Source organism: Monodon monoceros, unplaced genomic scaffold (genome assembly GCF_005190385.1).
Source record: "Monodon monoceros isolate NGI ecotype Baffin Bay Population unplaced genomic scaffold, NGI_Narwhal_1 Super_Scaffold_18, whole genome shotgun sequence".
NCBI lineage: Eukaryota > Metazoa > Chordata > Mammalia > Artiodactyla > Monodontidae > Monodon > Monodon monoceros.
In genome coordinates, this window is record NW_021703774.1 from 130,369,797 (window position 1) to 130,386,303 (window position 16,507).

Below are 16,507 nucleotides of genomic sequence, written 5' to 3' on the forward strand. Positions count from 1 at the left end.
CAAGACACATATTAATCAAACTATCAAAAATTAAATACAAAGAAAAAATATTAAAAGCAGCAAGGGAAAAACAACAAATAACACACAAGGGAATCCCCATAAGGTTAACAGCTGATCTCTCAGCAGAAACCCTACAAGCCAGAAGGGAGTGGCAGGACATACTGAAAGTGATGAAGGAGAAAAACCTGCAACCAAGACTACTCTACCCAGCAAGGATCTCATTCAGATTTGATGGAGGAATTAAAACCTTTACAGACAAGCAAAAGCTGAGACAGTTCAGCACCACCAAACCAGCTTTACAACAAATGCTAAAGGAACTTCTCTAGACAAGAAACACAAGAGAAGGAAAAGACCTATAATAACGAACCCAAAACAATTAAGAAAATGGGAATAGGAACATACATATTGATAATTACCTTAAATGCAAATGGACTAAATGCTCCCACCAAAAGACACAGATTGGCTGAATGGATACAAAAACAAGACCCTTATATATGCTGTCTACAACAGACCCACTTCAGACCTAGAGACACATACAGACTGAAAGTAAGGGGATGGAAAAAGATATTCCATGTAAATGGAAACCAAAAGAAAGCTGGAGTAGCAATTCTCATATCAGACAAAATAGACTTTAAAATAAGGACTATTAAAAGAGACAAGGACACTACATAATGATCAAGGGATGGATCCAAGAAGAAGATATAACAATTGTAAATATTTATGCACCCAACATAGGAGCACCTCAACACATAAGGCAAATACTAACAGCCATAAAAGGGGAGATCGACAGTAACACATTCATAGTAGGGGACTTTAACACCCCACTTTCACCCATGGACAGATCATCCAAAATGAAAATAAATAAGGAAACACAAGCTTTAAATGATACATTAAACAAGATGGACTTAATTGATATTTATAGGACACTCCATCCAAAAACAACAGAATACACATTTTTCTCAAGTGCTCATGGAACATTCTCCAGGATAGATCATATCTTGGGTCACAAATCAAGCCTTGGTAAATTTAAGAAAATTGAAATTGTATCAAGTATCTTTTCCGACCACAACGCTATGAGACTAGATATCAATTACAGGAAAAGATCTGTAAAAAATACAAACACATGGAGGCTAAACAATACACTACTTAATAATGAAGTGATCACTGAAGAAATCAAAGAGGAAATAAAAAAATACCTAGAAACAAATGACAGTGGAGACACGACGACCCAAAACCTATGGGATGCAGCAAAAGCAGTTCTAAGGGGAAGTTTATAGCAATACAAGCCCACCTTAAGAAGCAGGAAACATCTCGAATAAACAACCTAACCTTGCACCTCAAGCAATTAGAGAAAGAAGAACAAAAAAACCCCAAAGCTAGCAGAAGGAAAAAAATCATGAAAATCAGATCAGAAATAAATGAAAGAGAAATGAAGGAAACGATAGCAAAGATCAATAAAACTAAAAGCTGGTTCTCTGAGAAGATAAACAAAATAGATAAACCACTAGCCAGACTCATCAAGAAAAAAAGGGAGAAGACTCAAATCAATAGAATTAGAAATGAAAAAGGAGAAGTAACAACTGACACTGCAGAAATAAAAAAAATCATGAGAGATTACTACAAGCAACTCTATGCCAATAAAATGGACAATCTGGAAGAAATGAACAAATTCTTAGAAATGCACAACCTGCCAAGACTGAATCAGGAAGAAATAGAAAATATGAACAGACCAATCACAAGCACTGAAATTGAAACTGTGATTAAAAATCTTCTAACAAACAAAAGCCCAGGACCAGATGGCTTCACAGGTGAATTCTATCAAACGTTTAGAGAAGAGCTAACACCTATCCTTCTCAAACTCTTCCAAAATATAGCAGAGGGAGGAACACTCCCAAATTCCTTCTACGAGGCCACCATCGGCTTGATACCAAAACCAGACAAGGATGTCACAAAGAAAGAAAACTACAGGCCAATATCACTGATGAACATAGATGCAAAAATCCTCAACAAAATACTAGCAAACAGAATCCAACAGCACATTAAAAGGATCATACACCATGATCAAGTGGGGTTTATTCCAGGAATGCAAGGATTCTTCAATATACGCAAATCTATCAATGTGATAAACCATATTAACAAATTGAAGGAGAAAAACCATACGATTATATCAATAGATGCAGAGAAAGCTTTCGACAAAATTCAACACCCATTTATGATAAAAACCCTGCAGAAAGTAGGCATAGAGGGAACTTTCCTTTACTAATAAAGGCCATATATGACAAGCCCACAGCAAACATCATCCTCAATGGTGAAAAACTGAAAGCATTTCCACTAAGATCAGGAACAAGACAAGGTTGCCCACTCTCACCACTCTTATTCAACATAGTTTTGGAAGTTTTAGCCACAGCAATCAGAGAAGAAAAGGAAATAAAAGGAATCCAAATCGGAAAAGAAGAAGTAAAGCTGTCACTGTTTGCAGATGACATGATACTATACATAGAGAATCCTAAAGATGCTACCAGAAAACTACTAGAGCTAATCAATGAATATGGTAAAGTAGCAGGATACAAAATTAATGCACAGAAATCTCTGGCATTCCTATATACTAATGATGAAAAATCTGAAAGTGAAATCAAGAAAACACTCCCATTTACCATTGCAACAAGAAGAATAAAATATCTAGGAATAAACCTACCTAAGGAGAGGAAAGACCTGTATGCAGAAAATTGTAAGACACTGATGAAAGAAATTAAAGATGATACAAATAGATGGCGAGATATACCATGTTCTTGGATTGGAAGAATCAACATTGTGAAAATGACTCTACTACCCAAAGCAATCTACAGATTAAATGCAATCCCTATCAAACTACCACTGGCATTTTTCACAGAACTAGAACAAAAATTTTCGCAATTTGTATGGAAACACAAAAGACCCCGAATAGCCAAAGCAATCTTGAGAATGAAAAAAGGAGCTGGAGGAATCAGGCTCCCTGACTTCAGACTATACTACAAAGCTACAGTAATCAAGACAGTATGGTACTGGCACAAAAACAGAAATATAGATCAATGGAACAGGATAGAAAGCTCAGAGATAAACCCACGCACATATGGACACCTTATCTTTGATAAAGGAGGCAAGAATGTACGGTGGAGAAAGGACAGCCTCTTCAATAAATGGTGCTGGGAAAACTGGACAGGTACATGTAAAAGTATGAGAGTAGATCACTCCCTAACACCATACACAAAAATAAGCTCAAAATGGATTAAAGACCTAAATGTAAGGCCAGAAACTATCAAACTCTTAGAGGAAAACATAGGCAGAACACTCTATGACATAAATCACAGCAAGATCCTTTTTGACCCACCTCCTAGAGAAATGGAAATAAAAACAAAAATAAACAAATGGGACCTAATGAAACTTCAAAGCTTTTGCACAGCAAAGGAAACCCTAAACAAGACCAAAAGACAACCCTCAGAATGGGAGAAAATATTTGCAAATGAAGCAACTGACAAAGGATTAATCTCCAAAATTTACAAGCAGCTCATGCAGCTCAATAACAATAAAACAAACAACCCAATCCAAAGATGGGCTGAAGACCTAAATAGACATTTCTCCAAAGAAGATATACAGAATGCCAACAAACACATGGAAGAATGCTCAACATCATTAATCATTAGAGAAATGCAAATCAAAACTACAATGAGATACCATCTCACACCAGTCAGAATGGCCATCATCAAAACATCTAGAAACAATAAATGCTGGAGAGGGTGTGGAGAAAAGGGGACACTCTTGCACTGCTCGTGGGAATGTGAATTGGTTCAGCCACTATGGAGAACAGTATGGAGGTTCCTTAAAAAACTGCAAATAGAATTACCATATGACCCAGCAATCCCACTACTGGGCATATGCCCTGAGAAAACCATAATTCAAAAAGAGTCATGTACCAAAATGTTCATTGCAGCTCTATTTACAATAGCCCGGAGATGGAAACAACCTAAGTGTCCATCATCGGATGAATGGATAAAGAAGATGTGGCACATATATACAATGGAATATTACTCAGCCTTAAAAAGAAACGAAATTGAGCTATTTGTAATGAGATGGATAGACCTAGAGTCTGTCATACAGAGTGAAGTAAGTCAGAAAGAAAAGACAAATACCGTATGCTAACACATATATATGGAATTTAAGGAAAAAAAATGTCATGAAGAACCTAGGGGTAAGACAGGAATAAAGACGCAGACCTACTGGAGAACGGACTTGAGGATATGGGGAGGGGGAAGGGTGAGCTTTGACAGGGCGAGAGAGAGTCATGGACATATACACACTAACAAACGTAGTAAGGTAGATAGCTAGTGGGAAGCAGCCGCATGGCACAGGGATATTAGCTCGGTGCTTTGTGACAGCCTGGAGGGGTGGGATAGGGAGAGTGGGAGGGAGGGAGACGCAAGAGGGAAGACATATGGGAACATATGTATATGTATAACTGATTCACTTTGTTATAAAGCAGAAACTAACACACCATTGTAAAGCAATTATACCCCAATAAAGATGTTAAAAAAAAAAAAAGAAAAAGAATCCCCCTGCCAGTGGACATGGGTACGAGCCCTGGTCCGGGAAGATTCCACATGCTGCAGAGCAACTAAGCCTGTGCGCCACAACTACTAAGCCTGCGCTCTAGAGCCCATGAGCCACAACTACTGAGCCCAAGTGCCACAACTACTGAAACCCGTGCGCCTAGAGCCTGTGATCCACAACAAGAGGAGCCACCGCAATGAGAAGCCCAAGCACTGAAATGAAGAGTAGCCCCCGCTCGACACAACTAGAGAAAAGCCCACACGCAACATCAAAGACCCAGTGCAGCCATAAATAAATAAATAAATTTATTTTTTTTTTTAAAAAAAGAATTTGTTGACTCACTCATATTCTCCCTTTTTTTCTCTTTCTCTTCACCCACCCCTTCTGATCCTTACTACCATTTGTCTTTGTTTCTTTAAGATTCCCAACCAGGAAAATGTCTACTGCAGCTCTGTACCAACTGGAGACCAGTCCCTGTCCTATATCCATGGCCTCCCCAGGAGAAACCTTAGAGACTGGTCCTTAGAACAGATGGCAAGGCGCAGCTCTGACCAACCCAATGTGTGTATCCTAAGAGTTGTTGGGCTGTTTTCTATTGTGGTTGAAGGGGTATTATTTGTTGACTGTATATTTTGATGTGAAACACATAATAAGAAGGTCTGAGCATGGACTGGTGGACACCACACTCCATATGTCCCATCAGCTTTCAAGGAAGCTTCCCTGAGGAGTTCACAGGCAAACCTCAAATGATTCCCCTGAACATTGCATCTTACTTCCCCTTTCCTCCTCCCAGATCCAATGGGTCTCTAAGATTTGTTATTCTAAATTCTCATATACTCAAAAAATTATTTTATAAAAGACAGATGATACACGTTAAGGAGCCTTGTAACAGAGCATGTACTCTGAAATGATTTCCTTCTTTTCTTCTCCTAAAGAAAAAGGTCCTGAGACATTGTAAACTAATGAATATACCCAGACTGAATACTTACTTTCAAGTGTAAGTGTTCTTTCCTGTTCCTTTTAGGACAAGGCTTAAAAGTGGATGCTTTGATACCAGCCCAACTAGGCTTCTTCTTCCTTGCATTAGCGTTTAGTCATTTTGTTTTAGAGCCCTGTTAATTTGTTATTACTGTTGTTGTTTCAGGATATTGGCCAGAGGCCAAGTGGAACAACAAAAGAAGACACTTTTCTTCTTGCTGGTCAGAAGAGAACTCAAGTCATGCCTTTTGAGTTCTGGCTTATTAGACAATCTTCAGAAAGAGATGAAGATCCTGTCTCTTCAGGATTTCTTCTCCAATCTCAGCTGAGCTGCCTCATCTTCAGGCTTGAGGTCCCTCTGCAGTTACCAACAGTCAAGATCCTTTGCCAGCGATTTTCTGGGAGGGGATCTCCTGAAGTGGTAATGACCATCTTTTTATTTTAAGTGTGGGTTCCTTTTGTTTACTTGACTTGTACCCACCAGAGTAATAGAATTAAAAGGTAAGGTTCTTTCTTGAAAATAACCTTTACTATTGACCCATAAGATACAAAGCATATTTATATTCATATGTGGAAATCTCTAGTCAGATAAGACCCAAATAGAAAACAGATTTAGGTCTCAGCCTTGTTTAATTTCTCTTTAAAGGGTTTCCTGTCCAAACTTTCATTGTCTGCTCTTAACACCATTGGGATACTTACAGAATCAAGATAATGGGCCCACCTGAGTCTATTTACAAGCTGATCAGTCTATAGGCTCTGAGGTTAGAATGGAGAACTTATCGAAGATGTATCATGACAGTTCCTAGAGAGTTAAGAGGTGGGAGGTATCTTTGAAATATAATTCACCACCATCATTTCACTGAGTAGGAAACTGAAACCCAGAGGGTTTAAGGAACTTGCTCAGGGCACCCAGAGAATTAATAGTAGACCCAGGACAGAGATAAAGGCTCCCCAAAGATGAGATCAGGGTTCTTTCTCTGAGCACTGCACTTCCCAAGCTCACATTGTGAATGAATACAAAGCATAGCCCAAGTGTAACCAAATTCTGGGAGCTAAAGGAAAATATCCTAAAATAGGAAGAAATAATACCAATGGATAAATCATTTGTGAGCATGTGTTGATGGAAAATCAGGCCAAAACCAATCTCATAGGGCTAATCTGAGGATTTAGTAGTAAAATAAATGCAAATTACCTGGTCTCATGTTTAGCATTTAGTAGATACTCAAATAAATGTTAGTTCTATCTCCTGCCCATCCCTTATCTGTGAAAATAGAATCAGTTGTATATTTATGAGACGTATTTCACAATACAATATCAACCTATTAGTACAAACTCTCTGAATCTTCAGTTCAAGCCAATTCTCCAGCCTGAGATCTAGTTTCTATCAGGACCTTATCTGGCTTCCTGTCCCCACTGCTACACCCTCTACTGCCCTGGAGTTGTCTGCCCACCAGACCAGAGTCCCTAGCATGTCATCCAGCCCAGCAATGGAAATGATGACATTCTTTTAGTCCTTTCCTATGTAAAAAAAAAAAAAAAAAAGTCTTGAGGTTTTCACCTAGGTAAATAAGGCCTTGCCCCTAAGTAATCTGACTATATCTGTTGAATATATCCATGTAAGAGATGTGTGTGAGGGAGAGAAGCTAGACGCTAGGTTATGCTATTGTAACAAATTGCCCCAAAGTTTCAGTGGCTTAAAACAATAAAAGTTTATTTTTCATAGTGAGTCCACCCCAGGCTCTTCTCAGTACCATCATCACCTTAGCTCCAAACCCATGCTGATGGAGCAACCACTCTGTAGGACTTTTGGATGTGATGGCAGAGGGGAAAAGGAGAGACCTGGAGGGTGTCATGTCAGCAGTTTAATCCTCAGCCCAGAAGTAGCACATGTCACTTCTGCTCACAACTCACTGGCCAGAACTGGTCATCACCCTACTCAACCGCAAGACAACCAGGAAGTATTATTTTACCGTATGTCCAGAAGGGAAAATAAAAGGAATAGTTGATAAAAAGCACTAATAATTATTATATTTTAAAACCTGTTTTTGACAGTTTTAATGCTAAAACTTTTCCAAATACATGTGATCTCAGCAGGCATCTTCTTTCCCCTACATGTAAATTCAATGAGGATGTTCTGTTTGATATTTACTTTTCAGGTGAATTATGAAAAGCTACTCTGGTGTTTAAAAGTTGCAGCTTCAGATGATCCACAGCAAAACAAAAGAGTTGAGGACAGCAAGGTGAAAGAAGTTCAGGGTGGTAGGCATCAAAGGTACTTTTCTCCCTTTTTGTGGGCGTAGTGTTTGTAGACTGCAAGAGCTGGCAGGGATTGTGGAGGTCGTACACTCGAAAACTTCACCTAATGCAGAATCACTTTGCTCTTCACCAACAGTTGGCTTCTGCTTATAGTTTTTATTTCTCTCTTGTACGCAGGCCAGCATAGAAAGTTATTTGCAACAATTACCAGCTTCTTAACGTCAAGCATGTGTCTTTTTTATGAAGTTGCCATGTGAAAATGAAAAACCTCATTATGAAATAAGAAATGAGTGTATACCGGGGCAGAGCTCCAGTTCATACAGTATGATTCCAGAAATATGTTCAGTCAGTGAACTCCTGGGTTACAGGCACTAGTCCTTCACATAATCTCAAAGGAAAGAAATGACTCAACGTAAAAAATAGGATGTGAGGAACAGCGTTAGAAATGAGGCACAGTAAAGCATGATAGTCTCTGTGTTCTCCACGAAAAATGACAAAGTGCAGTGGTTAGGAGCATAACTTCCATTGACAGAAGCCTGGGCTCAATTCCTGTTTCTGCCCATTAGTGGCTCTGCAACATTTGGCTGGTCACTTACCCTCTCTGTGCTTCCATTCCCCAACTGTAAAATGGGAACAATGATAGATTTCCCTTCACTTCATAGATTTGTAAGAGGAACTGAGTTAGTCAATGCAAAGTTCTTAAAAATAGTACCTGATAGATAGCAAGTGCTATATAAGTGTTTTTTACTATTTTAAACTATCCTACCAGAAGACACTCTTTCCCGTTACAAATAATGTGACATAGTGGTTAAGAGCCATGGCATTGAAGTGTATCACTTCACTCTAGGAAAAAGGCACCGTGTCCTATAAAAATATCCCTGGGCCAAGTAATAGACTTGATTCCTTTCTATGATGTGCCCTTTTTGACTGCAATCCTTCAGTCAACACACATTCACTGAATGCCAGGCACACTTTGCTGAGCACAGTGAATTCAGAGATTGGCAAGGCCCAGTCTCTCCCTCAGCGGCTCACAGTCCAAAGAAAGTGATGCTGCCATGTGGGTACACCAGTCAACTATCACTTGGCGCCATTGCCCTGCTGAGAGCTGTAAAGCCCTGGCAATATTTAATAATCAGCAACCACACTTCACATAGAACAGATAGTGAGATTTGCGCCCTGAAGGGTAGTAGACGATGCACCAGAACATATTGCCACTTATTGGCAGATATGGGTCTTACGAATCCTAGACAGGAAACTTTTCTTGAGCCCTAGACTAGGTTATATCTCTTTGCTATATGACCCCATAGCCCTTTCTCTTTATAACAGTCATTGTGCTTGTAATTACTTCTTTGACATTTGAGGTTAGGAATGGTATCTTTCCTGGCCAACTCAGTGTCCAGCATACTTCTAGCATAGTTCCTGGCACATGGGAGATGCTCAATAAATATCTGTGGAATGCCATTGGCACTCCAGTTATCCAGAGAGCTTGCATCACTTCACTCGCAGGGACATTCGGATATCTACTGTATAGAAAAGGTGCATAAAGACATCATTTTGAATTCATCAGAGAAGGTGCTGCTCTATATAAACCAGACAGTGTGTTTATGGAAGTGCAGGACTGATGACCTGTAATTAATCCAGGCTCTTTGTTAATTAATGTACAGCTTAGAAAAAGGTCCTCCCCGGTTCCATCAGGTAGAGCCTTATATGGGGCACTCTGTGATGTTTAAAAAGCCTCCAGCATCACCAGTGGCAGCAGGAGCGGCAACGGCTCTCGTCACCTAAGTTGGACCAGATGAAGTAAACTCCTGCAGCAGGTTTTTCTACGAAATCCACCAGCTGCAGTAAATGGGTTCCATATAACACCTGCCCATTCAGTACTCCGCGTGCTGAGCCGAAGGCCAAAACCTTATGAATTCCTACCCACAGGAACTGGTGTTGCAAGAAAAGGAAAGAGGAAGGAAAACTTCTGATTCAAATCTGAGACAGATACATCAGATCGGTAAGGCCAGTCTCTACAAGATCCACATGATATAGGAGCAAAACAGACTCAGCCCACGTCTTATGGAGCAGTCTACTAGGGAGGAGGTCAGACAGGAAACAACAGCTAAAAGAATAAGGAAGCAATTGCAACTTGAGGGAGACTTATTAAGGAAAAGAACAAAGAACTATGAAAGGGTCTCTCAAGCAAGGGGTTCTGGAGCAACAGGAGGGCCGCCGGTGAGCCTCAATTCCCAGTTCCTCATTCAGGGACATCATATTGGCAGCTTGAAATCAGCCATGGTGGGAGTATTGGCACCATGAAAATTAGTAATGCTACAGGTTAGGGCTTTATCTTGGAGAGCTAGTCATTAAAGATTTACCGGCACATCACTGAAAGGAAACTGATTTACATGAGTGGAGGTTGGGGGACGTCATGGAATGTCCCTCTAGGGAAGTGGCACTTAAGTTGAGGGAGTGGAAATAAGGAAAAGCTTCACCGTGGAGAAGATAGTGCAGCTTGGATCTGGGAGGACACATACATTTGAATGTTAAATGAGTAAACATCTCAAACTAGTTTCACAAAACAAATGACTATAACATTTCATCACCCTGTTGTTTTTTGCCAATTATTTAAAGTAACAATAATCAGTTAGATACACTCTTTTAATAACTACTTACATTTGCATGCCAGGCGGTAAGTAAATAATTGTACCCAAACATTTTCTGGGTTTTCCAGATACAAAGAGCAGAGTCGAGGATTATGCAGGAAGTTCACCTGGTTCAAGATTTCCTTCTATATAGATTCCCTGGTTACAGGGATCTGGTAGGATCTGCTTTGCTTTGCTTTGTTTTGCTTGTGGCAATGGACAGTTTGGAAATTAGATTTGCTATCAATAATTATCTGGGCTTAAGAAAAGTAAGATAAAGCAGGAAAAGTAAACTACTATGGTCACTTCTAAGTTTTTCTAACCTGGAAAAAAAGAGTTAGTGGATTACAAGTTTTGGTCTATGTTGTAGTTCAATTGGTTGGTACCTCTGGGAGAACAGACTGTGGGACTCACTAGAGTGGAACAGACTTTAGTTAATCTTTGCAATCTCCACATGTAGTCCCATGACGAGGTTACCCAGATTTAGAAGGCCTTACTAGGTGGGTCCTCTCATTCCACAGTATGTATTGGGGTGAGAGGTGTGGTGTGAAAACACACAGCAGCTTTTTTGTTGTTGTTGTTAACATCTTTATTGGGTATAGTTGCTTTACAATGGTGTGTTAGTTGCTGCTGTAGAGCAAAGTGAATCGGCAATACAGCTTTTTTTTTTTTTTTTTTTTTTGCGGTACGCGGGCCTCTCACTGCTGTGGCCTCTCCCCTTGCGGAGCACAGGCTCCGGATGCGCAGGCTCCGGACGCGCAGGCTCAGCGGCCATGGCTCACGGGCCCAGCCGCTCCGCGGCATGTGGGATCCTCCCGGACCGGGGCACGAACCCGTGTCTCCTGCATCGGCAGGCGGACTCTCAACCACTGCGCCACCAGGGAAGCCCCGGCCATACAGCTTTGAGTGGATCATCTTTTCACAGCCTTTCTCCTGCCTCTCCAAGCAGTACTGCCCCTCAAGACTCCAACTCCCAGTCAGAAGTGAACCACCACCTGTTGGAGATCTTGAAGATGGCACTAAGGGCAACTAAGGGCAAACTCAACATGGAGAATCTCAACCTGAGTTTTCGAAAAGAAGATCGCTCGTTCTCTGGCTACTGCCCCCACCCAAGGTAACTAAAATTAGATTTCAGATTCAGTCATCTCTAGAAGGCTACCTCGGGGCACTAGGTTTATAGTAAGAAGGCACAGTTATATTATTCACTAAGAATAATACATACTGAGATACATAACTGGCTAGCTTTGAAAGTAGGAGTGCATATATACTATGTAGGTTCTAGGAGCATTTATATAATGTAAGTTCAATATTTATTGTGTAAGTCTAATAATCATTTCCCAAATTTCAATCAACCAGGAGGAAAGTGATGTGCTAAAGAATACAGAATGTTTACAGTAAAAGATTTCCTCTTCCTGTTTTTACATCTAATCCCTTGTATGATAAATTGGCCATCCCTTTGGAAATCAAGCAATATCTTGTTTAATAGAAATTTAAAAGTGATTAGAAGACACTAAAATAAAAATTCAAATTAAAAAGATAGAAGGCACAGTTATGATCTGTGTTCTGCCTGTGGATTACATTTCACAATTGTTTGTTTTCTGTGCCCAAGAGGAGAAAAACAAGAGAGAAAAGGAATTGTGAAATGTGCAGAATTGGTCCAGGAATTACTTACACTGGGCTATGTTTTACGCTAACAATAGACAATATGACAATACCAAATAATCTTTCACAATGGAAAACAAATGTTTTTCTAAGGCCAAGTGTTCATTTCTCACACCCTCTACCAGCTTCCAGTGAGGTCAGCAGGTGGTACTCTGTTCCTTAGGGACACCAAATTGTAGGGACTGATGTGATTTATTGCTAACAGAGATTAGCCTGCTGTTTGGGAGCATTAATTAACAGTGCAGATATGTTTCATGAAAGAGGATCCAGAACCATATTAATTCATGTGTTGTCTTTAGCCAGACAAACTCCAGTCATGAGGTTACCTTGGATAATGACCACTGTTACTGCAATTCCATTCTCAGCAACTTTCACCGCCAAGCTTTACTGAGTTCTTCCTACAGTGCCAAACACTGCACTAAATGCTCTACTTACATTAACTCATTTAACACTTACAAATAAGTACAAGATCTAGGTAGATGTTATAATACCCATTTAATAAATGAAAAACAATAACAACGGAGTCTCCGAGAAGCCAACTGAATCTCTCAAGGACCACAGCCAACAATAGGCAGAGTCAGGATTCAAAATACAGAAGAATACTGGAAATTGAGACACAATTAGAACTCCAATAGGCAGAATATATCTGGAAGGATATATTTGGAAGGAGTCCAGGATACAGGAGTTAGAATTCCAGAGGAGTAGAAGGAATTAGAATTTACAGACCCCCAAAACAAAAATATCCTATAGGAAAGATTGGAAAATGCCTTTCATCCAGGTAAACAGGGGTTAAGAATTGAGAGAGTCAGAGAATTCAGAAGAACAAGTGATGTTTACTAAGGAAGCAAGGACACAACATGCTGAAAGTGGATTCTTATTCTAGGACAGAAGTAGCTTTCTCTGTGCTTTCATTTATACAGTCAACTAACCATGCAAAGGCAAAGTACATGATAGTGTGTACATGTGTGTGTGCATGTATATTGTACACATGAATATTAAACATGCAAGCCTGTTTCACTAGAAGAAGTAGACAACACTACAGGAGATTCCGTACATCATAAATGGCCTTCATTATGTTATTGAGAAGATCAGTGGAAATTGACTAAGAAGGAGCCATTTCTTGTTAGATTGGAAAATACATAACAGCATCAGTGAAGCTTGAATGTTCTCAGATGCCCTGGTGGAATGGCACATAAATGACTTGAAAATCAAAATAAATTTACTGAAACTCTATGAGCCTCACATTTTCCATCTGGAAAAACTGGGTTCCAAATATCTTACCTCCTGTGTCTATTGTGAGGATTAAGCAAGATAAGTATGTAAAGGTACTTAGTATACTGTCTGATATATGAGGCACTCAGTAAATAGGTTTCCCTTCCTTATATTTAAAAAAAAAAAAATCTGTGTTTGGTGAAATTATCACTGCAAAATAGCCTAAGGAAGGAGGACCTTTCCTAGGGTCAAGTGATAGCCACATTGAACGCTGGCTATCAGAACGGGCCCTGAATGTCCTCCACCCTGAGCTGGCCCTGAAAGTTTAAATTTGTGGTTCATATCCAAGGAAATAGGGCACATTTTCCTTGAAGCTGGTCTGCCTCTCATGAGCCATCTGGCATCTCTTAAGACATCTGGAACTCATTCAAAGTATATTACAGTTCTGGGAGGCATGGCAAATAGAATTCTGTTTCCCCAGAACGTGAGACAAATTGAGGCCCAACAGACACTGGACACGGCAAGCAGCAGGGATTGCACCCCAACATACTTGTTCCTGGACACAGGACTTCAGAGGAGACTGGGAAAGGCCATCTGAGTTGGAAGGGTTTCACAGACCTCCTTAAGTTTCTCACGAAATCTATGCACCCCGTGCCGAGGGGAAAAAGAGCACATCCTCACAGCCAATATTTCAGATGGTTCAGAGATCATCTGCCTCTTCTCAGATAAATAAATGCAGTTTTGAAGGGTGATGTATGGGTCTTGTCACTTGAATCAATGGCATTGTCGCCATTCTCAAAGAAGAGTATAAAAATGTATCTAATATCTGTCATCCTCATTCTGTGGATTCACTCATTCTGTTCCTCTATCACATTTTTGACGCAATGATGGCTCAGGAAGAATTCCTGAGGCAACATGGATCCACATACATTTATTTATTAACTTCCCTGACCATTATTTAAATCAGGTGTAGAGTGAATAGTGTGTAGAACCTAAGAAGTTTCCAAGCATGCAGGTTCAGTTTAACACTTTTATACATAATCCATATTCTTTCATCCTCTTTCTGCTCTACATCACAAAGACCTCCCAAACTACTTGCAGACCTTCCTGCCAGGAGGAGCTGCTAGAACACAGGTTGCTCTACCTCTAATTACTCTTGCTTCATTTTCATGCAACTCCCTCATTATCATCAAGAGGGAGTCCCTTTACTTAGAGAACTGGGGCTTGTGAATGTGAGGTTCACTCCCATGGCAAGACTACAGCAATGACACTAGTTTACCAAGTGACCAGAACTGTAAGACATTCTTCTGCAGTTTGCCAGGCTCCTTTTTTGTACTTAGTTGTTTCTATATCAGTACACTCTGCCCTTAAACGATAAATGGTTTCTACTAGCTTCAAATCATTCCCTTCTTCCAAAGCAATAGCCAGATTTCTGAACAATATGGCATGTTTATTCTTACATTCAACATATTAATCACTCAATGTGTTCTGTGTGATAAGACACTAAGGACAACAAACTATTATGATTTCAGTTCCAGAGTTCTCTAGGAGCTGAGGGAAAAGGTAATGTTTTAAACATGATACAATTCTATATGTAAAATGCAGTGATGGCAGTCAATTTGAACACAGAGAAGGAACACCAACCTAGCCTCACCCAAAAACTCCAGAGGAGATGATGCAAATACTGAATCTTAGAGGATGTGTGAATTTGGCAAAGAACTGGGAGAGAGCAGAGGAAGGGACAGGAAAGGTATTCTAGGTAAAAGGTGCAATGTGAAATGTCACTGAAGTAAGAGAGAACATGGCTAATTCAGGGAACTGTAAGCCATTTCATATAGGCAGAACACAGTAAATATATGGTGGCTGGGGACGGTGGGAGATGCTGCTCAAGTTGATGTTAGAATGGAAAGGAGGAACTTGTTTTTGAAGAGTCTTTCTAAGAAGTGTGAACTTTATCCTAAAGCCCCAGTGGACTCATTGAAGGATATTAAACAAATGAGTGATATGATCAAATTTGATATTTGAAAAGAGCACTGTAATAGAATGTGGAGAATTAGAGGCAGAGAGAACCTTTAAAAGACTGTTCCAGTAATTCAAGCAAGAAATTATGGGGGTTTAGACCAGGGTAGTAGCAGGAGGGATGGCGATATTAAGGAGATAGAAAAGTAGGTCTTGGTGACTTAATTAGACGTAGGTCCTGAATTCAGAGGAATCAAAAATGACTCCCAAGGTTCTGGCTTTCGCAACTTGGTAGGTGGTGGTACCGTTCTCTGAGATAGGAAATAGAAAATCAGTAGTTGGGGAGGTAAAGGAAAGGATGATGAGTTCAGTTTTGAACATGTTGATGTAGGTTGAGAGCTTAAAGCTAAATGATTTAAGGGTCTTCAGTATGGAGTTGAACCCTTGGGAGTAATTAGGATTCCTCAAGGACATAATGGAAAGTGAGAAGGGAAGGTTGAGGAGGACGCTCATTGTTAAGGAGTAGGTAGATGAAGACAAGCCAAGAAAGGAGACTAAAAATAATCAAAAGAAATATGGCAGTGGTCAAGAAAGTCTAGAGAATAGATTTATGGAAGTATGGCATGATCAGCCATGTCACATGCTGCGAAGAGATCATCTGTAATCAGGACTGAAAAGTATTCATTAAATTTGAAACTGTGGAGGTTACTAATGACTTGGTAAACACAATTTAAGTAGAGTGATTGGGGTAAAATTCAAATGGAACCATAAATGGGAAGGGAGGAAGTTGAGAGAGCATCTGTGCATCACTGTCTCAAGGAGCATTTTGAGGAAATGAATATTTATTTTACATGTCATTTCCTAAATAACATAAATATTTTATTTACATTTGATTTTTAAAATGTCGTTATTGAATGAAGAAACTATACATATCCAAACATTTTCTTATTGAACAAGGGACATCCTAATGAATATGGATTTTTTAAATAATCCTAGATAACACTAAATTGCCAGGATTTTCTGGTAGATGTTTCTTTTGCTCTTCCACAACTGTCACTGTCAGTTCCTAGCAGCTATCAATCAATCTGCTTCTAGGAACCCTGTACTATTTCTAATCTGCTGTTCATTTAGCCTGGAGCAAAACTCAATGTTGCCAGAAGTAAATAAACTGTTTTTAGAATAACGTCTTAATATTGATGCTTAAAAATACACTAATATGCTCTAAT

At 39.7% G+C, this 16,507-nt stretch overlaps 1 protein-coding gene across 1 annotated transcript in view; it reads left to right on the forward strand.

The window, feature by feature from the left end:
• Positions 1–16,507, forward strand: part of CUNH1orf87 (chromosome unknown C1orf87 homolog) — a 120,964-nt gene that overhangs the window by 37,453 nt on the left and 67,004 nt on the right. The window contains 6 exon segments of the mRNA XM_029226996.1: positions 5,005–5,145; positions 5,729–5,778; positions 5,780–5,847; positions 5,850–5,983; positions 7,719–7,834; positions 11,398–11,562. Of these exon segments, the coding sequence (XP_029082829.1) occupies positions 5,005–5,145; positions 5,729–5,778; positions 5,780–5,847; positions 5,850–5,983; positions 7,719–7,834; positions 11,398–11,562 (674 nt within the window).